Here is a 21,657-nt window from a genome sequence, read left to right as displayed (position 1 = left end):
TCTCCTGTAATGCAAATGTCAATCTGAGGACGGGTTTCGATGTGGCCCGACACCAGCTACAGCTCAGGTATATCGGCACCGGAATCTGTGGGGGTCAAAAAAGTTTCCGGACAGACGAACGGACGCACAAATCAATACTTTCATAAAAAATCAAGATCAAACTGCCAATGCCCAAAACTTTTTCGTTTTTGAACCAATCGGGGCACTTAGACTGGCGTTAGAAAGGTGGCGAGGAGGAGCTTCTCTTGGCTACCTCAGACCGCCCCCTGGGTACCCCCTTCGTAAGATATGGGTATAGATTTGAAAATTTATCGAAATTTTCCAACCGCTATATTTTTGCCTAGACCACACTTTAGGCATGGGATATATGGTGTTTCCGACTATTTGGGCCAAGACCTTTCGAACGGTACCTAACATGCCGGGGCCCAAATAGTGCCCTGAGAAAATAGCATATTTACTGTATATATACTCGTGACGCAAAAACTGGCATTTTTGATATTTGGCTTGAAATGCACAGTCTATGAAGCGTCACTTGTCGGACTTTCGTCCCCCGTGATATGGCTTGTATCACATCCGTATTGTATGAAGTCGGTTAGAAATCACAGTGCTGCCTGTGACAGCTCATATAAAGAACAAAGGGCTACAAACAGCTGATTTGACAACCGTATAAAATATCGTGTAATTTACATGTTACTTGTCTAAACGACGGCTATATTTTGATTGCGGTTCTAAACTTTCAGTAGAATACACTATGTTATGTGCATAAACAAGTGAATACAGCAGCCCAACAAAATTTGAAGGTCAGCTGAATTGCGTTCAAATCTGTGCATTCTCTAAATTACACTGTCGTCATTTTACACTATAGTATCACCTCAAAAATTTCAATGAATAATGTGCGTTGAATATCATTTATCAAACGAGATAAAGTGCATCGCATCAAAAAAAAATTGCTTGAAAGATGAAACTAAGAGCATCATTCGTTCATTTTCCAAAGTTTATTCTAAAAACCGGCAAAACTATTCATCTCTAATTCAGAGTCGTTTTTGGGAGAGGAATGAGTCACTTCGTTGGAGTGTAATCAGTGAAATGATAGTGAATTAAACATTTCTGATACATACATTATTCTGTCATGAGTATTTTTTTTCAATTTTACATTATCCTTCTGTCACGTGACCACACATGCAAATATAAACACTACTACGAGCAAAAGTATGAAACGAAAACCTGTCATGCAATAACCGAATAAGAAAGAAACAGCGAAAAGTAACAGCCAGCCCACATAAAGCCTTTATAGCCAACAGTCGATGTCAATCGAATCAAAACGATTCTTTGTTTGTCAACGTTAGTGCTTAAAAGACTCATTTTTAATAAATAAATCCAGGAAATGAAGTGTATAGAATACGGATTAATGCCAAGACGTGAGTTTTTGTTACATTTATTTCGATTTTCAATTCATTAAATCTCCTTACTTTCCGTTTCTATTTTTGTCTTGTCAAAACGATCAGTGTTTACCATAGGAATTCGTTTGAGATGCTAGTTCAGTTCACATAACCGGTTATTCGATTGAATTCAGTGTTTCCAGTACAATATGACCGACAATACAAAAAATATTCCCGACGAAATTTATCGCTGTTGTGATCGATGGCATTTAGATCATTTCCCACCAATCGCAAATGAACGGAATCATACAGTATTGTTTGAATGTCCATTGTCGAATGATCAAGCACAGCCACCTAAGCCACGTATTGGACCAAATAAATGGGACTCAAATCATGTTCGTTTGCCATGTGCCGCAGAAAATGTGGTAAAGATTGAGAGTTCGGAAAGATGATTATAAACACAGGTATATTTTTCATAAAATGATTGTCAAACAAGATGAAAGTAGATTCGATAAAAAAAACCAATAAAATACAAAATCAACCAACTTTGTTAATGAAAAGTAAAATTTGTTGATTGCTCATCATCCCATCAGCTGTTTGATAATACAAAGATTTTATTTGTCAACATCACATTCTATTGAATGCAGTTATCAGAAATGAGTAATCTGATTCTGTTTATAAACAAAAATAAATAATATTTTGACTTTCTTGCACATTAATCATTTTCAGTTCGGCTGATTCAGTATTATATGTAATCGTATTTCAGTGCATATGCACTAAATTCTTTATTATAACGATAATATAACAGTTGTTATATTAAAATTATTAAATAGAGTTGAAATTACTCTAAAAATTACAGTTTTGGGCAACTCGATTCCATAAAGCAGGCTTTAGGCTCAAGTCTAGTTTCAACTTCTTCGATGATTGTTACAGGGACTGAATGTAGAATTGGGCGTCAATGAAGAGTATTAATATACGAAACATATTTGTTTATTCATTTTCCGACATCAAATCTTCCAGACTGACTCGACCGAATTTGAAATAAAACAACGATGGAAGGTTATCCAGAATGCTCTATCGAAAGACATTCGATCGACACAAGAATTAGAACAAGCGATTTTTGAGTACAATCCAGAATATGTGGAAATATGGAATTTTGAACCGTTACACACACTCTTTGAACGGGTCAGTACCACTCTTTTTCGAAATAGTTCATAAATAATGAAACGATTATTATAATTTTCCAGTATTTGGACAAATCCGAATCCGAATTATTTTTCGAACAAACGTTACCAAAGATCATTCGATTGGCCCTGCAACTACCAGAGCTTGTCCCAAATGCGATACCATTACTGAAGCATGGTCAAAATAAGTCGATATCGCTGAGTTAACAGCAGATTGCTTGTTTATTGGCCAATGCGTTCCTTTGCACATTTCCCGACCGCAGTAAACCCTATAAATTGACCGAGTTTTCATCGTATCCAAGTGTCAATTTTAGTAGTTTATTTCAAACGTTCGGAAATGCAAGTTTGCAGAAAATTAGATGCATTTGTAACTATTTTCGCCGCCAATTATGTAAGCTGCAGTCAATGGCATTCATTTAAATATATTTTTATTAAGTGTTGATTTTCTTCATAGTGCCAGTTGGTGTGGTTACATTCTCACGGCGTTCAATATCTCTGGCAAATATTCCAAAGTGGAAAAAATGTCAAATGGACTTCACAAAGTCATTGCTTCACGTTTCTAAAGATGGAAACATTGAGAATGATGGTGATGCTTTATTGCAAGTGGATTTTGCCAACAAATATGTGGGTGGAGGTGTCCTCGAAGGAGGCTGTGTTCAAGAGGAAATTCGTTTTTCAATTTGTCCTGAATTGATCTGTAGTCGACTGTTCACGGAAAGTCTTGAAGATAATGAATGCTTGACCATTATGGGTTTTGAACGATTCAATGACTATAAAGGCCATGGAATGTCCTTCGAATGGACTGGTGATCATAAGGATGTAACGCCATTGGACTCATTTCGACGACGAAAGTGTACACTTGTTGCAATTGATGCTTACCCTTTTGGAAACAGTAACAGGGCTGATCAATATCGAGAATATATGCTGAAGAGAGAACTTATTAAGGTATTGTTGAGGAGCAATCACTCAAGAAACTCCATACATATTAGTGAAAATTTACATTCTGCTAGGCTTTTGTTGGTTTCGAACATGAACTGTCTACACCAGCGCCGGGTGTTGCGACGGGTAACTGGGGATGTGGTGCTTTCAATGGTGACACACGTTTGAAAGCAATTCTTCAGTTGATGGCTTGCGTTGTTAACGATCGTCCATTAGTCTATTTCACCTTCGGAAGCAAAAAACTTCGCGATGATCTGGTCACATTCCACAAATATTTATCAGATAGCAAAATCACGATTGGTAAAAAAAAATTCCAATGTGTACTTACGTTTAATTATTTTGATTGTTTCTTTGTATGAATCTTTCATCGTTCAGCCGAATTATGGGATCTTTTGAAAGGGTATACAGAGTCAAAATCCAAAGAACCTCTTTATGAATTCATCAAAAGTGGCTACGAAAAGTCTATTTGAGTGACCAACTTATCATCATTCCACACACGATCCACAATGAAGTAAACATTTTCAATAATTCATATTTAGCCAGGAGAAAAGTACTTTAAGTAAATTCGACCAATTTTGTTCAACACTCAAACGGCATTTAAATGTACTTATACCAAAGAGAACTGATGACGATAATAAGTCAGATGATACAGAGGATGGAATCCATGATTTACCTTTGCAAGAGACAAGTCTTAATGATGATTTCAAGGCATCTGGCAGTAAAGATCTAAAAACCCAACTGAGTGTAGCCGATTTTTTCAAATCTTTTACCATGGAATCGGAGAATATTGCTGAAGATATTGGTGCTTCGAAGTCCTCATAGCATTTTCATTTCTTCGATTCTTTTACATTTTTGAAGCATTTTTTTGGTCTCCATTTTAATTATAACAGGAGAAAAGGAATAAACAAGTCATTTTATACTAAACCAAAAATATAAGAAATGAATTGGAGAGTTCTACCCTAGGCTCTACCGGTTGTTTTCAATTTAATTCATTTTCAGCTAGATGTTGAATCTTGGTGATTGTGGGTAAGTAATTGCCGTGGAATTGTATACTACCTTCAAAGTTTGGGTGGTTTGGGAATCACATGCAAAACCAGCCCACAAATTTATTTAGTGGGCTTTTCCGGAATTCAATGTCATGTGAAACATTTGGCACTTTGACGAAAACCATAACCGAAGCATACACACCTCTTTCGTTCATATCCCAAATCGTCTTACAAATTCCTACATAACTTGATTTCTAATGTGTTTTGGTAATATTGTGGAAAACTTTTTATAGCGCTCAACTCTGTAACTACATGTGACGTAATCAAGAATACCACAATATTTAAATTCATACATTTATGCGAACTATTGGTTGTGCGATGCATACCATGCGTACAGTTTGAAAAAAGACTCAATATTCAACATACAAACACTATTCACTGGAATGTTTCGAATGGCTTATGCCCAAGGATTTTAGAGCATAAATGATTTTACTCTATTTCTATCATTATTTGATTTTTTTAAATCATGATTCCCTGTTATGTCCTTTTTAATCAAAGAATTCAGTAGCAGTATGAAAAATATTTGCAAGAAATTATGCCCTGAATATTTGTTGAAAAAAAGTTTTCAATCGAATTCTACTTCCGATTATTCAAAAATTCCAATTCTTCTTAATTTTCAGACAAAAAATGTGTTGAGCCGGCATATATTTCAATAATATAAAATTGGTTGCATTGCAAACAACCTTTACACTGGATGGGTTTTTAAATTTGGCTGTTCAATACCAGACATACAAAAAACAATCAACAGATGTTTGCTATTTGAGAAGATTGAACGATGTGTCAGTAGCACTTTCGCAACAAGCACAATGCGACGCATACGTGGATGAATCTACTCGTAAAATGAAACAGATCGTATTTTTGGAATGTCTGAAACGTCAATTGTGTACAATTAGTTTGGAAATATGAAAAATCTCCAAAAAAAATAAAAATAATCCTCAATACATAAAAAGAGAAATCCAAACGCCATTCGATATTCTTTATTTTTTAGAATAAAATTTTATTTATCATCTTTTCATATGTTTTTATTTTCTTGAAACGCGTACAACTTCAAGATTTCTTCTTTTTTTTTTTGGTTGATTTCAGTATTTTAATATTTAGTAATAAAATTATTACAGCGGTGTTTGCATTTTCTTACGTAAAAATCGTTATTTTTTTTTCCATTAAATTTTATTAGAGAAAAATTGTTTCTTCTTAAGAATGATCTATTACTAATCTATCGATAATTTCTTGAGGGATGGGGGGAGGTGTTGAATCTATAAACCTTTTTTTTGGATTACTTCGTGCAATTGATTGTTGCGTATTTCTTTTATATTTCGTCCGAATTATTCTCATCTCAATCTATATAACAAAAGCACATTAGGAACAAATGAAGGGATTTTCGAACATAAAATATAGATAAATAATAGGATGGTCTCTACTTTTCTATCTATCGGACCTTCAAAACGTTTAATTTTGAGTGTTTTTCTTCTTCTTCCAAGTGTAGAATCAGTGAGTTCGTAGATGACATGAAATTCATTTCGATTTTTTGCTCGACACTTGTTCGTTGATACATGAGGAGAAATAAAAACACTTCACTTTTTCATTAAATGTTATATTGTACTTCCACTTGAACGTATCTATGCACAGAAATTTTTCTCGACATTTATTTTACTTCTTCTGTTTTGTTTCTCTTCTCTTTAATCAGTTTACTTATGCATGTCTATTAAATTAAATATATTAACGAAATCAGAGCGAAAGAAAAATGTGTAAAAAGAATGTGGCATTTGGCCAAAAAAAAAACATTGACATTATGTACGTTTGATCGAACCCGTGAAAATAGCATTTTAAATTGCAAACAAATGCAAATAAGAAAGAGAAAATGCATTAAATAGAGCAAAAAAAAGAATTACGTTGAATTTGCTGTGACTTAAAAACGATATTATCTGTCTCATTTCCATAGAGAATTACAGCGCAGCATCACCAAATAGCCGTTGCTTGAGATAGTGTACATCGCAGCGTATACGATAACAGATGTTGCGTCAATATTTTTTAGCTGGTTTGGCACTCCCTCTGCTGATGAAAGCAAACAATGAGTATGATTTGCAATGTAATGGGTTTTAATTTGAGAACACAGAATTTTCATAGAAAAAAAAAAATGCTAAGGTACTCACATAACCACAACGTTGTGTGGAACGGCTGCTGTATGCTTTGTTTCTATTGTTGTTGTGTCGCTTCGAATCACTGCTATCCATGATAATTATTTTGACAAATCAGAGGTTGAAGAGATATTACACATACTGCCAAATGCATTGTTTGATTTTAATTTTTTTTTCTTTCTTTTTTTCATCGATATTTGCATCGCACGGAACGTTTTTCTTTTAAATAGCACGCCATATAATTTCTATCTTTTCTTTTCGCTCGTATCTCCTTCTCATTTGTATTTGCTTGTCGTAAATCGTAGATCAGTTCTAAATTTAGGCTGGAAGCTGAAGTTTTTTACCCTTCAGCACCTTTGTAATGTACAAGTAGAAGAAGTCACAGTACAAAATCGTTTGAATGACACCGGCAAAAATGGCAATCAAATCGTAGTGACTTTCCATGATGTAGCGCCAAATCCAGTTGATCAAATATAGTGCCCGGTATGAGCCCAATGCAAACAAATAATGGCTGGTAATGCTTTCTGCTTCGCCGGTTTTGCTCACCAAAAACAGTTGCGGCAAAATTGCCACCGACTCCAAGTAAATTGAAAAGGTCCACAGCACCTCGAGCACGGTAAAATCATGGTTAATCAACAGAGCCAAGATGACGGTTGGTATCAGCAAAAATTCAATACGGAACGAATCATGGTTACGGTCGTATGTGGCACGAAATTTGACAAACATTAGGAATACAGTTGCCACGGATGCACCGATAAACACGACTTTCATCACTGTATTGTACACGCTTATGAATGTTGTGACCAAATCTAAATAGCGCGTTATGTACACAATGGCAAATAAAATTTGCGATTTGCCCGATATACCGGCGCACGATCTCGTTTTCCATATTTTCAATAGCAATATGATAATGGCCAATAGATGCGACAAATCACCCGTCAATCGAAAGATATTCATGTTTATATCGGATTATTTGTTTTGACTCTATTCGCTAACAAAATTTAAAAGGAAAAAAATCTTTGACGTTGTCGCTGGCGGATATTTGACACGTTCACACTCTTTCCAATCGTATTGAATATTGAACGGACCGAGAAAAAAAAAGACTGCACTTTTTTTCGTGACGTTCAAATGCCAAATGGGCTGAATCTCTTTGCTCTGATTGACGAATTCTACTGTTGGTTGGATATACGACGAAATCCAAAATAGCCACGGAGACACACCGCAAATACTGACTGACACTGACGTGATCAACACACAAACGAAAAATGACGTGGCTGACGAAACGACCTGATAAATGTAATATTCTTGCCGATTATACTAGCGACGGATCAGTTTGCCGCAACAAAATGCGATTCACTGTACTTTGTTGTTCTACAATGGACAAAAAGCAGAATATTCTGACTGGAAGAAATTTGTCATTACGCCATGCGATAGACGTGAAGTTGGCAACACTTGTGCTCCTGTCTGAATAACATAATTGATGTATTACGACTCGTTTACACTTCGGTACACATGGATTTGTATTCGATGATTTTTCGGTAATAATTTGAATATGAAAAATTAAATTCAAAAATTTATTATACAATTTTTTTTTCAAATGAACTATTTCATTCAAAACGAAACAAAAAATGTGTGAATTAATACTTATTATTCCCATCGAATCAAAATGAACATTGATGTTTGTGAACCAGTTCAGTGGACTGTTTGCAGTGTGTTATTCCACTATCAAAGTGAACCGGATCACAAAGCGTTTCATTGACAACTTGTGCATCCATACACGAAAATTCAATAGCTAAACAAAAAGAAATCCTTTTCCGTCACTTGATTCGTGAATATTGGTGCATTTGGATTGAAAAAAATTACGGCCAAAAATATGGACAATCTCACGGATCAAATGGGACTTATGAGTGATGATTTAATTGAAGAATGCTCTGAAGATTCGGACGATCATCATACATCAAAACATGCACCACTGCGGGAACAGGATCGATTTTTGCCCATTGCAAACATCGCGAAAATCATGAAACGGGCCATACCAGAAAATGGGAAAGTAAGTGGAGAATCACAATAATTTGTTGTTTACCTTATCTAAATTGCCTATTGTTTGATTGTAGATTGCAAAAGAAGCACGTGAATGCATCCAAGAGTGTGTATCTGAGTTCATATCATTCATTACATCAGAGGCTAGTGAACGTTGTCAAAATGAAAAGCGAAAAACAATCAACGGTGAAGACATACTGTACGCCATGTGTGCACTTGGTTTCGATAATTACGTCGATCCATTAACACTGTACTTACACAAATACCGTGAAACTACCAAAACCGATAGAAACATCAACGAGGCATCGAATAGCAACACAACCATAATCAACACAAATGGAACGGTGGCGAACACAAATGCCACCGTCAACAATATATCGGCTGCGAGTGGTAGTGTTGTATTAGGACAAATTGGTGAAAGTATATTGTACTATGACTCACAGAATCAACAGTTTCAACTTTAGAATTTAAGAGAATTTTCATACTTTTTTTAAGAAACCTAAGCATTGTAGAATAAAATAAATAAAAAAAACAGAGCCAGTACAGTGTGTTCGAAAAAAATGGGTTGTCTCTTTCTTATTGAGTGATGTTTTTGTTTCTCTTAGGAAAAAATCGAAAGAAAACCTTAATAAAGTCGGGAAAGAATGAAAAAAAATTGAAAAAATGCAAAACAATTTGGAATAAAAACTTCGGTTAGGTTCTTTAATGATTTGTAATGGGTTCAAATTACAAATTTGTTAGGAAAAACAAAATTGAATGAATATAAACCAAGAGCAAAAGGTATGACTTTGGAGTAAAATGACCGATTTAATAATCTGTGCCACGTGAGACGACTTCCTTACAGGTTGGCCGCAACATGATTGTGTGTTCGTATTGGGCAGTGTAGCTGCCTTTGATATCGCACAACGGTGGGTATGCTTCGACAACACCTTTGTCGCACAAGTCTTTGAGTGCCATTTGATACTTGGTAGCACCGGCACGGTCCAACCAACGCTTACAGAATGCCAACGTGCTGAAGTTCTTATTGATTGTGTTCAACAATGATTTCGATGACTGTAAACGCAATGGAACATATGGAGTGTCAAATGTCTTCATGTAATGTGAACAGTCCTGGGTGAAAGATTGAAAAAAATCACATTAAAATTAAGAAAATTAAATGAATAATTTCAATTTAATAAAAAACAGTTACCATGTCTTCATGAATCAATCCTCGACCCGTTGAACCGAATGTTTCGATGGCATAGAATTCATTCTCCTCCATTCGTGTTGTTTCGCCACCCTTGACAATCGGAACCGTTTTGCCAGCATGAATACCTAAATAAAGTCGAGAAAGAATGAAAAAAAATTGAAAAAATACAAAACAATTGGGAATAAAAACTTACGGTATGGGCTGATTGAATGGCCGTTCAAATTACGGATGCTTTTCACTTGATACGTTTTACCATCGATTTCCACTTCATACGATTCCATGACTTCTTGAATGGCAGCACCAATGTCGCACAGCCTAACATCAATACCAGCCTCACGGATACCGGTGTTGGTGGCATCGCGTACGGCTTCTTTGAGTTTATCGAATTTTGGATTGAATGCCAATGTGAAGGCACAATCGATGATACGACCTTTGATGTGCGTACCAAAATCGATTTTACAAATGTCATCGTATTGCAAAACGGTAGTATCGCCGGCATTCGGTGTGTAATGCGCGGCACAATGATTTAATGAGCAACCGGTCGGGAATGCCAGACCCGCTTCCAAACCATTTTCAGCGATGAGTTTACGTGCCGTATTTTCTAATTCTTCGCAAATTTGGATCATGGACATGCCGGGTTTCACCCAATTCTGGATGTACTGACGCGTTTGGCGATGCGCTTCGGCCGCCAAACGGAGTTCCTTGTAGATGTCGGTGTGCAAGCGATCCAAAGCACGTTTTTCTTCACTTGTGAATCGATCGGCAGCTTTGCGATCGTCAGTGAATGTTGGATGCTTTAGGATTTCTCCTTCTGGGAAATTGCCATCGGGGAATAGTTCGGCGATTGGGATGCTTGGCGGTGTGGTTTGCACCTTTTTACCATCTTTGCCCTTGTTCTTGTTCTTATTCTTCTTCTTCTTTTTCTTTTTGGCAGCATCATCACCGTCAGCCTCCTCGCCATCATCCTCGTCTTTTTCACCAATCACTTTATTCTCTTTTTCATCATTATTTTCCGCCTCGACCTCCTTTGATTCGGCCGCTTCTGTTTAAATAGTTAATTTTTTCCCAAACAAATTATCAGTAAACAATGTCAAACGAATGTGACAAACATTTTTTTTTGTCCGCTACTAAACCTGTTATCATACTCACTTTTCTTCTTGTTATTGGGCTTCTTTTTGTTCTTTTTGGCATTTGCAGTTTTTTCATCAGCCACTTCTGCATTTGCGTCTACATCATCTGCACCATTTTGCTCTGGCACCGATTCATTAACCTTCTTTTCAACTTCGGACATCTTTACCGGTCGCTATTTTTCACTTTCAATTCGATCGAAGTCAACACAAAATGATTCACTTTCTATAGTGGAAAAAATGTGGCGCAGATCATCATACAATGGTTCGTTTGACATTTCACACCAAATCCCTATTAATGTCTGAATATATAGCAGATGTATGCAAGTATTTGTTAGTCCCTATCGGAAACTGTCGTAATAATAACACATGTTTCGGGTGTCAAGCGCGGATTTAAAATGAAATTTGGATAATTCATTCAAATAGTTATGGAAATAATTTCGATTTTCAATTCGTGTTTGTGTTTCATAATTTTTCCATTTATTCATTTCGTTTTATAGCCAAAATGCTTCATTTTCTTATTCATTTCCATCTGGATGTGTTTCATGGAAGACACGATGGTTATTTGTTATAATTCTTCGGCATAAATTGAATGAGAATGACCAAATACGTTGCCACTGCTGATATGATCTACAATTAAAGTTAATGATTGAATTTAAGCAATTCCCATTGAATCGTTCATCATTTTCATCAAAATCATCGATAAAAAACTTTGACTAAATCTTTGTTATCCCAAATCTTTGTAGATCAGGTATATTTACTCTTTTCAACAGCGTCCAATTAATTATGAGGAATCGATGGGTGTGTACATCAAATGCTAGCACAAAATTCTGAATGGAAAATTTTCGAATCTGAAAATCAAAATAATATAAAATCATTGAATTCAATTCAATAACAAGTTTCAAATTTAAATAAAATCAACAATTTCACCAATCTCTTCAACAAGACATCTTTTTGGTCGCATTTTATCCGGTGCAGTTGCATGTTCATTTTTTTCCTCTAGAAGTGCATAGAAAATTTAATTAAAAAAATGAGATAAAATCGAAAAAGTTGGGTGTGAAAAAATTGTATGTTTCTTTAATCATATGTTTCCTATCCTTTGTAATAGTAAATCGTCTGTTTCCATTGTGAAAATTGGCTAAACTTACGCTGTGTCGAAATGCTTCGACCGAGTGGAATAACGTTAAAATGCTCAGTCCAGACGATAGCGTTAAAATGAATGCCTCAAATACAAATGGGCTCGATCGAAAGTGTCGAATTGCAAAAGCCCAATACAATCCAACATTGATGCATATGAAGTAAGAAATGATGGTTGCAAGAAGAGACCAGCCTGGAAATATTTTCAACAATTTATCGTTTTCATTTTATGATTATTTTTCCATGTCTCAAACCAAATGCTTCATTGATATCTTCAACAGACAGCCACAGCATTCCATAGGATTTCTTGCAGCACCGTAGAATGGTCAATCGATTTTTTCCCGCGTTCCGAATGCCTCTTAAACAAATAGCTATCATATTTGTGCGGTATTTCAATGTGTCGATAAAAAATACGCAGAACAACACTTCTGATCGGCACACAATTGACGTATAAAGTGAAATTAGAATATGATTGCACCAAACTTCATCCGATCTAACACGAATTGCCGCAAAGATTTCAATAGCTGTGGTTGTTACAAGGATCACGGCACATTTGATTAGAAATTTATTCATTGACATTTGTTTCATTTGCGAAGTTATGTTCAATAAAAATGTGTCCATATGTTGCACGCGGATCCAGAATCTATACTTGATATAGTTTGTTTGCAGCGATTCAATGATGATTATGTATTGACTGAGGGCTGGCAGCAAAAACTGCATAATATCCGTGAATGCACTAATCATTTCTCTCATTACGAACAATCGATTAGCGTAATAGATCGCAAGCAAAACCGTTATGGAAAGCACAATAAGGTGGAAACAACTCCAAGCAATCAATAACTTTGTTGACTTTTTCCTGTTGAACTGCTCAAGACTCGTGAGATGACAAAATCCACAGATTTGAAAATACAACAAGATGAGTTTGGTTTTTATGCTATCCATTTTTCCGTTTCTGAACAAAACTAGCTCTAAATTCTAAACCAAACTGATTTTGGTGCAACCTCTTCTTTAATGAATTTGTAAATGGCGGGAGACAAAAGTGTGAACAGACAATTTGGAACTATACTAAATCGATTTGGACAACAATTTACTGTGCATAATATATTAGTGGAATTATAAGCCATAAAGTGAACACAACAGGCACATGAACGTTGCTAACATGCCGATGATCTGTCAAAATGCCAAAAACATAAACATTAATCAAAATGGAAATGATAAATTATAAATGGTAATTTGGTTTGAATTTGATTCAATGAAAAAAAAAATGACAGTCGAAAAACAAGATGTATACTTACGTTAACGTAAATCCCATTATTCAATTCGAAAAGCCTCATCACCGAAAAATCAAAAGGACATAACTGAATCATGTATGCGATTCTTCGAATCTGCAATGAAATTTTGTTTTGAATTAATCAATGAATATTTTCAGTAAATAATTTCACTGACGGTTTTACGCCTACGAAATTATTCTCTCAGATTTACCTTTCGAGTTAGTTCATCGCTGAAATTTTGATGAACAAAAATTGACTTTGAGATTTGCTTTGTAATCGCTCTCCAGTTTTCCACCTCACCAATCAAAATAATTATCGGCATTGATAGTAGGAAAATGTTTGAAATATTCTCTGAAACAAGTGAAGATTAAGTCGGAAATCGAACGGTTTTTCGAAGCAGAAACGCTCTTGCTTACGCCACATTGTGTCTAATCGAGTTTTGGATTTAATCCGCATAAACAACCAATAAAAACTCGCAAAGATCGTACAAAGATAAATGTTCATTACAACACAAATCGTCCATTCGAAGCGTTCATTAATTTGTGTGCTGATTTTCCAGAGACGACCATACAGCGATTTCAGTTGTCTCAGTTTAGGAACTGTACAGTTCGCATTCCTACTGTACGGATGTTTAAGTGCTATTTGAATGGTTCGATGCATGTTATTTCGTACAAATTCAAGCCGATTTCGTATCTTTAATGAAAATGAATTGAAAGCAAATGAATTTTAATGTTCTAGGCTTTGTCCATCTTTCTTGTTTATTTTTCTACTATTTTGAATCATTTATTTTTATTCCATAACAAAGCACAATCATTTGTGCTTCATTTACCCAGTAAAAATGACAAGCGATATAAAGTAAATCGACGCGAATCATGTTGGCAGTAAACTGGCGTACGCAGATGCTTTGTCGCCAAATTCTATCATGATCAGGTATCGTCAGTAAAACGGTTGTATCAATGGCTAAAGGCACCAGAAGTATATAGAACGCTCTGCTAATCGAAAACGGCCTGAGACTCCGCCTTCGGCAAAAGACACATCCTGTAGAATCGCGGCAATAATGGTTCAGGAAGATCTCCTGATCGACATTTTCGATGGCCTCTTTAATACACCGATCAATGTGACGCTTCGAAATATTCTCCACAATTTGTATGATGCCAGCGACAAATAATCCAAACACTTGAACCACATCAGTAAATGCACCAACAGTTGTTGAGCGATGGAAAAACTCTTCTGGATATTCCAACAGAATGTACACTTCGAGGGCAACGATTATTGATTGAATGAAAGTTGGAATGAATAGAAGGAAATTTCGAATAGGAAAATTTCCACGGAAATGCGATTGTACAGTGGCCAAGCCCATACAAGTAAATACGTAAGATATTGTCTTGATTTCATCTTTTGGATGCATTTTTGCAGAAAACTCTGGTCAAAATAACAGAAATCAGAACTTAAATTTCGAACCGTTTGCTAGTATGGTACAAACATGAACTGAACAATATACAATAAGACCAAAACGGTGGTCTGCTTTTGAGGATGAATTAATGCAGTGTAATTATTTTTAATTAGCTGTCACCAAATTCCGTGAATCATTGCAATGAAACATTATTATCAATAAGATATCCTTCTAATAATAACGGTTCGAACTCTTTATTCCATTGAGTAATGCATCAAAAGTTAACGTCAAATGTAACACATTGCTATAATGCTTCGTCTTTCGGATGTAAAGCGGTTATTTGTTACTGGCCAAATCTGTAGAAAAAATTGGATTTTCTTTGATTTGCTCATGATTTCTCTTTCAAATGTTAAGTTTGTTGAGAAGCTACAAAGCAAAAGCATGTTAATCAAACCACTCCATCTGTGCCATTAGTGAATCAAAATTGGGGATTTGTCTTGTATTATTAGCTTAATTCTTGTGGAATTTCTATTGACCTCGATGTATTGTCCCGATAACCAGAAAGATATATTCATTCAAACAACTGTTGGATATGAAACCATCATACTTTTTGAGTTGATTTATGAGAAAATCGACCGTAATCATTTATAATAATGTGAATTCCATTGGAACGTGTGTTGATTAATCGATTTCTGCTCCATTTATTAGGCAGTGACGATTTATTTTCCCAATTTTCCAAATGCTTTGGTAAGTTGTGATTAGTTCTTGCAAGTGACCGTACACAGAAAAAGTGTTGAATAGTGAAAATGTCGATATTCAAGGGGCAAAAGCCAGTTTCCAAAAAATTTCAATGGGCCACAAAAATCGAAAATTTATTATACAAATTTTTTAGCCTCATTACAATTTGCCCGATTGACATAGCTCAAAATTCAGACCAATTAAAAACAGAGTTTAAAAATTCCTCTCGATTTTACGCACTTTTGGGGTTGGTTGTGATTATTCTCTATGTATCGGTTATTGTGATTGTGCGAATATTCGCTCTGCATCCGGATAGTCAGCTAAGCATTTGGAATGAATTCACGAATATTGTTGGTATCATAATCACATGTTTGGTTATTTTAATTGAAACCCAATTTACGCATGAACATTTTGCCGACTTTTTACATCTGAAACAGAAAACTGAACATGAATTATTGACATTGTGTTGTCGTGAACTATTTGAAAATGAAAAGTATTTGTACTTGAGGTGTTATTGGAGAATGTTGTTAACGTTTCAGTTAATCGCATGGACAACAGTAGTAATAAATATAGTTGATATTCAAAAAGACCCTCTGTGGCGGTTCTATTGTTATTCGCTTGTAATACCGATTATGATCATGCGGTTCAGGTGCTTTCAACATCGGCTATACACCAGCACACTGAATTTCTACATAAAAATGATTCGATCGAAAATTGAAGACAGCATTAATGACATTGAAAACAATGAATCTTGGGCCAGACAACAAAGCCGACACCAATTCACAATGAACAGCAAAAAGATTCTCATCGATTTGAATTTATCAATGCAAATTTTCACATCAATTTTTCGAATGACTTATTTAGTGAATAAAATGTTTGGATTTTCGTTGCTCATGAACATTTTCGAGGGTTTTTTTCAATTACTTTCGAATATGTTCTGGGTTTACTCAAAACTGTACCATGAGGATACGGAAAATATAACTGGTTTGCCATTTCAATGAAATTTATTCGATTTCAAATATTGAATCGTAATTTCCTTTTAGACATTCTACTTCATTTAATTCCCACAATTTTCATCTTCATCATACTATTGACCTCGTGCGAAAATTGCACCAAAGAGGTAATTGCAGTCATATATTTTGATTAATTTTCATTTTCTCTTAAATTAAACTCTAATCTTCTATAATCAACAAAACATTTCAATTCAAAAGGTGAATTTATTGGCTTTTCTCGTTACCAGCCTGGAAGTGAACAGCGAATTTGCGAAAACTTTCGATTTACTGGTATATATTTTGTTAATAAATAGCTTTTAAGCCATTGCTCCGATTACATACATGAATTTGTTTTCAGCTTGAAAACTTTTCACTGCAATTGATGCATGAACGCATAATCTTTTCGGTTGTGGGTGTTTTTCAACTAAATTTTACACTTCTTCGAGCGGTAAGTGCAAATCATTTTGTGGTAATAAAGTTAAATTACTCACATATTTAATCCTATCTAGATGGTCGCTGGTATCACCACATACATGGTGATTTTCATTCAATTCATGCCGAAGATCCAAAACTCTTAAGCTCATCTCAAGCAAATTCATACAAAATGTGTTGGTCAACAAAACTATTAGCAAAATTTTCTGCAAACTCATTCGCAAAATTTAGAAATATCGGTACCAGTCATTTCTAAATAAAACAAATGAACGAATTTGGTTTATTTCATTCATTTTATATTCAGTGATTGGATTATCTATAATTTATAGATTATAAATAAATTTTAAATCAATTGAAAAACAAAAAAAGGAGTTTTTTTGTCATAACACTTTCGTCATAGATGTTCATTGGCAAGTCTCTCAAATCACAATTTAGACCATGAACAAAAATATCATTTCTAAAGATACAGAAAAGTAGTCATCTACAATACTCTTGATTTTGATTTTGATTTTGCGGTCTAGTAACTCCTTTCACAGTCAGAAAACCATTCTGGAAATTTAATGGTAGCTTAATGACGTCAAAACACGACTCTCAGCCAATTTTGAGCGATATCTCGAGTGGGCAAATTGAGTTGTTATCAAAAATGTCGCCCAGCACGGAACAAATGAAGAAATTTTCAAATGATGACATTTCTGACCATAAGGATGAACATCGTTCAAAACATTGAACGTGAACTCGAACGAACATGAACAGATTTTCCCATTGATACAAACAATTGAACTGAACACCGAACGGACACGAACACGAAATTTACAAAACAAATTCGAACTGAACTGTTCGTGTTCAGTTCATGGGCAGCTCTAATTCGAACAAACAATGAAAATTTGTAAATGGATTGATGAGCAATTATTGTAGCGAGTGCAAACGTTCTCGTGCGACTATGGTAAGCATAGCCACACGATGGACGCCGCACGAGCGGCATATCAATGAATAGCGCATATCAAAATGTAATAACATGTAACGAAATAAACCTCAGTCTTGAATTGTATGTTAATAAAATTGGACTTGCGTCATTTGTGAATAAAAAGGAAAGATTTGATTATCACCAAGATAAACCATCGAAGCAAATGCCTAAGATTTGATCATCACCAAGGTAACTATCGAAGCAAATACCTAAATTATAATGGATTCATTTTATCGGCTGTTAATTTGTCCATAAAATTATGAAATATCCCAGAGTAATTTTGACAAAATTTTTATAGCCCTAGATAAGATGTCTCACCATTCACTAAATCAACATTGTTGACTTTATTATTCGTAAATTAGAGATGCTAAAACGTTTTTATTTAAAAATGTGGTTTAATCAGTTGCTAGTTGTCAAAGTGCACGGTTGATTAAAAGTGTTCACACCATACATCCCGAGTAGAAATGTACAAATTGTATATTCTTACATTGTTGGGCATTGCCTTTGCATTGAATACGCCATTCCCGTGTATACCAAAGAACGTTAAATTCGGGATAGTTTGCGTTTGTAACAGCACATATTGTGATACTTTGAATATTCCGGAATCAAATGAAAGTAAACGTTTCACTTTGGTAACCTCTTCCAAAGGCGGTGAACGTTTTTCCTACTCCGAAGGAGCGTTTTCGAGCAGAATAATAAAAGTGAATAGACCTGTATCATTTTTGTACATCAATACTCGTGAAGTTCGCCAACAAATACATGGATTTGGTACAGCGATCAGTGGCGCTGTCACCTATGTGCTGAACAAATTATCACCAAAACTTCGAGAATATGTCTACAATAGTTACTATTCGAGTGATGTGGGAATGGGCTACGAGTTTATGAGAGTACCAATTGGCGGAACTGATTTTGAGTACTCTGGACCTTGGGCTTACAATGAAACTCCTGAAGAAGACATCTCCTTGAGTAATTTCACACAATTGGACCAACGAGATGTTGAAAACAATTTTCACATCCGCGAAATGATGCGCGTGTCAAAGAATGCTTCCATCAAAGTCTTAGCTGCGGCTTGGAGTCCTCCGCGATGGTTAAAAGTGAAGTATGAGTGGGAAAATTCCCTTGGAAATGAACTTAAACCGGAATATTATCAAACTTGGGCCAATTATCACTTGAAATGGTTGGACTTGATGGAAAAAGACAAAGTTAAAATTTTCGCGCTTTCGACTGGTAATGAACCGGCTACTGCAGCAACAGGTCAAATACCGTTTCAAATATTGGGATGGCGTGCATCAAATCAAGCCAAATGGATTGCAGAAAATCTAGGACCAACAATTGCAAATTCAAATTATTCACACGTTCAAATTCATGGTTATGATGATAATCGAGATAAGTCACTCTCTTGGATAAGTGAAATGAAAGAAACATACCCAAAATCGATGAGTTATATACAAGCATTCAACATTCATGGATATTTAGATCGAATGACATCACCAAGCATCTTAGATCAAATACACTGGGCATATAAAGATAAGCCAATTTTGTACTCTGAAATGTCTTTTGGCGCAATGAATTCGGTAGGAGAGTATGGTCCTAGGCTTGGATCTTGGGAACGTGCAGAACAATTGATTAATATTTTAATTAGTGCCTTAAATCATTTTGTGGTTTCGTATATCGATTGGAACATGATTCTAGATCAAAACGGTGGACCAAATTACATTAAAAACTATCTTGATGCCATGATCATGACCAATGCTGACTTTACAGAACTATACAAACAACCACTGTTTTATGCGATGGCACATTTTTCACGCTTCATACCGCCCAAATCCGTTCGAATCGATACAAAATTAATCGGAATACATGTTCAACAAGTGCAAACTTTGGCATTTTTACGTCCCGATAAAAAAATTTCAGTTATTCTCTACAATAACAACACTTTACAATCGACTTATTTAAAAATAATGAATTGGTCAAAAGGTCTAGCATTGATTGAACTGAAACCAAAATCCATAAATACATTTATATATTCAATTGAATGAATGGTCGCGGAAATATTCTCGAACAGTTCATTTTTATTACACAGACGGGAAACAAATCATGGTTTTACGATTATGGTTTTTTGAAATCAGACAATAAAATCATAAAATTGACACGTGTGTACACCAACTATTCAAACAACCAAACATTGTAAAAATTTATGTGTAGGGAATAACTTCCATAGTAACATAACAATTCATTACCATACCAATTTGATTAAAAGTAAAGTTTGAATACTCAAGATAAATTGAGAGTGAAAAAATGCTGAAATATTATTCTAGACATAAGTAGTTGAATTCAAATTTAATCACTGCTATAAGTAGCTACTATAGTGGCTGGATACTTGATAAATATATGCCAAACAAATAGATAGAACCACAAGAATCTGAAGTCACAGTATGAGTCGAGTCACACAGTTTCACACTCTTATGTTTATTGCCATTCGGCACTATACTTCTCGACCGCACTCATCACCAGTTTACCACTCACCTTTGTACATACGTACCCAATAATTGCTCATAAAATACTTTTTGTAACAAATATATCATTCAACATGGAATAGTTTTCGGATTTCCTTTGTTTACATTTATTGATGTGGATTTTTTATTCTGTCATTACAATTACATTTGCATTACGTATCTCTAAATATATCTCATTGATTTCATTTCGTTTGTTTTTTTTTGTGATTGAGGTGACAAAATGATGAAGTTTATCTGTATGCTATCATATTTATTCTGACGGGACTGATGATGATATATCGAGTTGAGCTTGTGCGATATCGCTGAGAGCAGCCTGAATTTTTTCCAGTGTTTTCTGACCTCGATCGATAATCTACAAACGAAAAATGGTTAAAAATGGTTAAAATTGAATGGAACAAACAAATCTAATCTGTTCAATTGTTATTAATTTACTTCTTCTAAACGTTTTGCGGCTTCTTGATTTTCCATTTCCAAGCGTTGCAAACTTTGCGCTTGTAATTCTTGTGAACTGTCTTCATTGGGCAACGATTCAATCAGCGTATCGATATCCTTAGCACATCTGAGAAAAAAACCATTTGAATTGAATGCCGAACATTTTTCACAAAGCAATTTTATAGATGTTTTGTACTGAACAGATTGATTACCTTGAGATAAGTGTTGAAAATAACTGGGCATAGTCTTCTTGGGTATTTTGTGATGATTGTTGGGCACCATTCCGTTCAAATGCCGGGAATTTACTCGGAACCGAACACTGGAAATAAATTAAAATTTGAATATTGTTGGTTCCATTGAAAAACATTTTTATTTCAAAGTAGAATCGACTTACCTGTTGCAGGATACCAATGCTGTTACAAAAATGTTCAGCTTGCTGTTGAAGAAAAGAACCAAACAATGGATTTTCATATCATATCTATTTCCCGATGTCATTTCCAAAATGATGAACATTACTCACCAAATTAACTGTATCCTGTAATTGTGTTAATCGATCAGACATTTCGCTATTTTTTTTTATTTGGTCTTGTTTTGAAATTTACTGAGAAAATTATTTATTCAACGAGAAAATGAGAATGGAAAAAGACCGACGATGAAATTGTTTATGTTTCTTATGCTCACAATTTTTTTTTTCTTCTGTCATTCAACACAAATGTCAAATGAATGCTTTTTCATTCAACTGT

General features: G+C 35.0%; 6 protein-coding genes across 8 annotated transcripts; 3 read left to right on the top strand and 3 right to left on the bottom strand.

Annotated features, from left to right (window-relative positions):
• The first annotated feature begins 702 nt into the window (after positions 1 to 702).
• On the top strand, positions 703 to 4,433 carry LOC129564891 (poly(ADP-ribose) glycohydrolase-like). Of its 2 annotated transcripts, none has more exons than XM_055439143.1 (9): positions 703 to 1,418; positions 1,506 to 1,804; positions 2,400 to 2,564; positions 2,627 to 2,954; positions 3,018 to 3,187; positions 3,265 to 3,508; positions 3,574 to 3,802; positions 3,878 to 3,968; positions 4,042 to 4,433. In XM_055439143.1, exons 4-9 carry the CDS (start codon positions 2,901 to 2,903, stop codon positions 4,322 to 4,324), a joined length of 1,071 nt encoding a protein of 356 aa, XP_055295118.1. In that variant the 5' UTR covers positions 703 to 1,418; positions 1,506 to 1,804; positions 2,400 to 2,564; positions 2,627 to 2,900; the 3' UTR covers positions 4,325 to 4,433. The 2 variants fall into 2 exon arrangements, with proteins under 2 accessions (XP_055295118.1, XP_055295117.1); XM_055439142.1 differs by having other exon boundaries at positions 1,506 to 1,843.
• Positions 4,434 to 5,521: 1,088 nt separating this feature from the next.
• LOC129564774 (ER lumen protein-retaining receptor) lies at positions 5,522 to 8,128 on the bottom strand. 2 transcript variants are annotated; one of them, XM_055438908.1, is made up of 2 exons: positions 6,699 to 8,128; positions 5,522 to 6,600 (listed from the first exon to the last, which is right to left on the bottom strand). In XM_055438908.1, exon 1 carries the CDS (start codon positions 7,638 to 7,640, stop codon positions 7,002 to 7,004), a length of 639 nt encoding a protein of 212 aa, XP_055294883.1. In that variant the 5' UTR covers positions 7,641 to 8,128; the 3' UTR covers positions 5,522 to 6,600; positions 6,699 to 7,001. The 2 variants fall into 2 exon arrangements, with proteins under 2 accessions (XP_055294883.1, XP_055294884.1); XM_055438909.1 differs by having other exon boundaries at positions 5,522 to 6,597.
• A 292-nt stretch (positions 8,129 to 8,420) lies between these two features.
• Positions 8,421 to 9,284, top strand: LOC129564775 (uncharacterized). The gene is made up of 2 exons (XM_055438910.1): positions 8,421 to 8,733; positions 8,798 to 9,284. The coding sequence occupies exons 1-2, from the start codon at positions 8,557 to 8,559 to the stop codon at positions 9,185 to 9,187; spliced, it is 567 nt and encodes a 188-aa protein (XP_055294885.1). The 5' UTR covers positions 8,421 to 8,556; the 3' UTR covers positions 9,188 to 9,284.
• Positions 9,285 to 9,397: 113 nt separating this feature from the next.
• LOC129564772 (methionine aminopeptidase 2) lies at positions 9,398 to 11,343 on the bottom strand. Its single transcript, XM_055438907.1, has 4 exons — positions 11,062 to 11,343; positions 10,106 to 10,954; positions 9,913 to 10,037; positions 9,398 to 9,833 (listed from the first exon to the last, which is right to left on the bottom strand). The coding sequence occupies exons 1-4, from the start codon at positions 11,201 to 11,203 to the stop codon at positions 9,531 to 9,533; spliced, it is 1,419 nt and encodes a 472-aa protein (XP_055294882.1). The 5' UTR covers positions 11,204 to 11,343; the 3' UTR covers positions 9,398 to 9,530.
• A 7,087-nt stretch (positions 11,344 to 18,430) lies between these two features.
• LOC129564989 (putative glucosylceramidase 4) lies at positions 18,431 to 20,005 on the top strand. The gene has a single exon (XM_055439243.1). The coding sequence runs from the start codon at positions 18,431 to 18,433 to the stop codon at positions 20,003 to 20,005; it is 1,575 nt and encodes a 524-aa protein (XP_055295218.1).
• Positions 20,006 to 20,578: 573 nt separating this feature from the next.
• On the bottom strand, positions 20,579 to 21,629 carry LOC129564871 (mediator of RNA polymerase II transcription subunit 21-like). The gene is made up of 5 exons (XM_055439065.1): positions 21,435 to 21,629; positions 21,309 to 21,350; positions 21,127 to 21,233; positions 20,915 to 21,041; positions 20,579 to 20,834 (listed from the first exon to the last, which is right to left on the bottom strand). The coding sequence occupies exons 1-5, from the start codon at positions 21,474 to 21,476 to the stop codon at positions 20,733 to 20,735; spliced, it is 420 nt and encodes a 139-aa protein (XP_055295040.1). The 5' UTR covers positions 21,477 to 21,629; the 3' UTR covers positions 20,579 to 20,732.
• Positions 21,630 to 21,657: the final 28 nt, after the last annotated feature.

The sequence above is a fragment of the Sitodiplosis mosellana genome, unplaced genomic scaffold, assembly GCF_009176505.1.
Source record: "Sitodiplosis mosellana isolate CC-2019 unplaced genomic scaffold, AAFC_SMos_1.0 Smas_scaffold_2, whole genome shotgun sequence".
NCBI lineage: Eukaryota > Metazoa > Arthropoda > Insecta > Diptera > Cecidomyiidae > Sitodiplosis > Sitodiplosis mosellana.
Note: the sequence above shows the minus strand (reverse complement) of the source record. Positions and strands in the feature narration are given on the sequence as shown.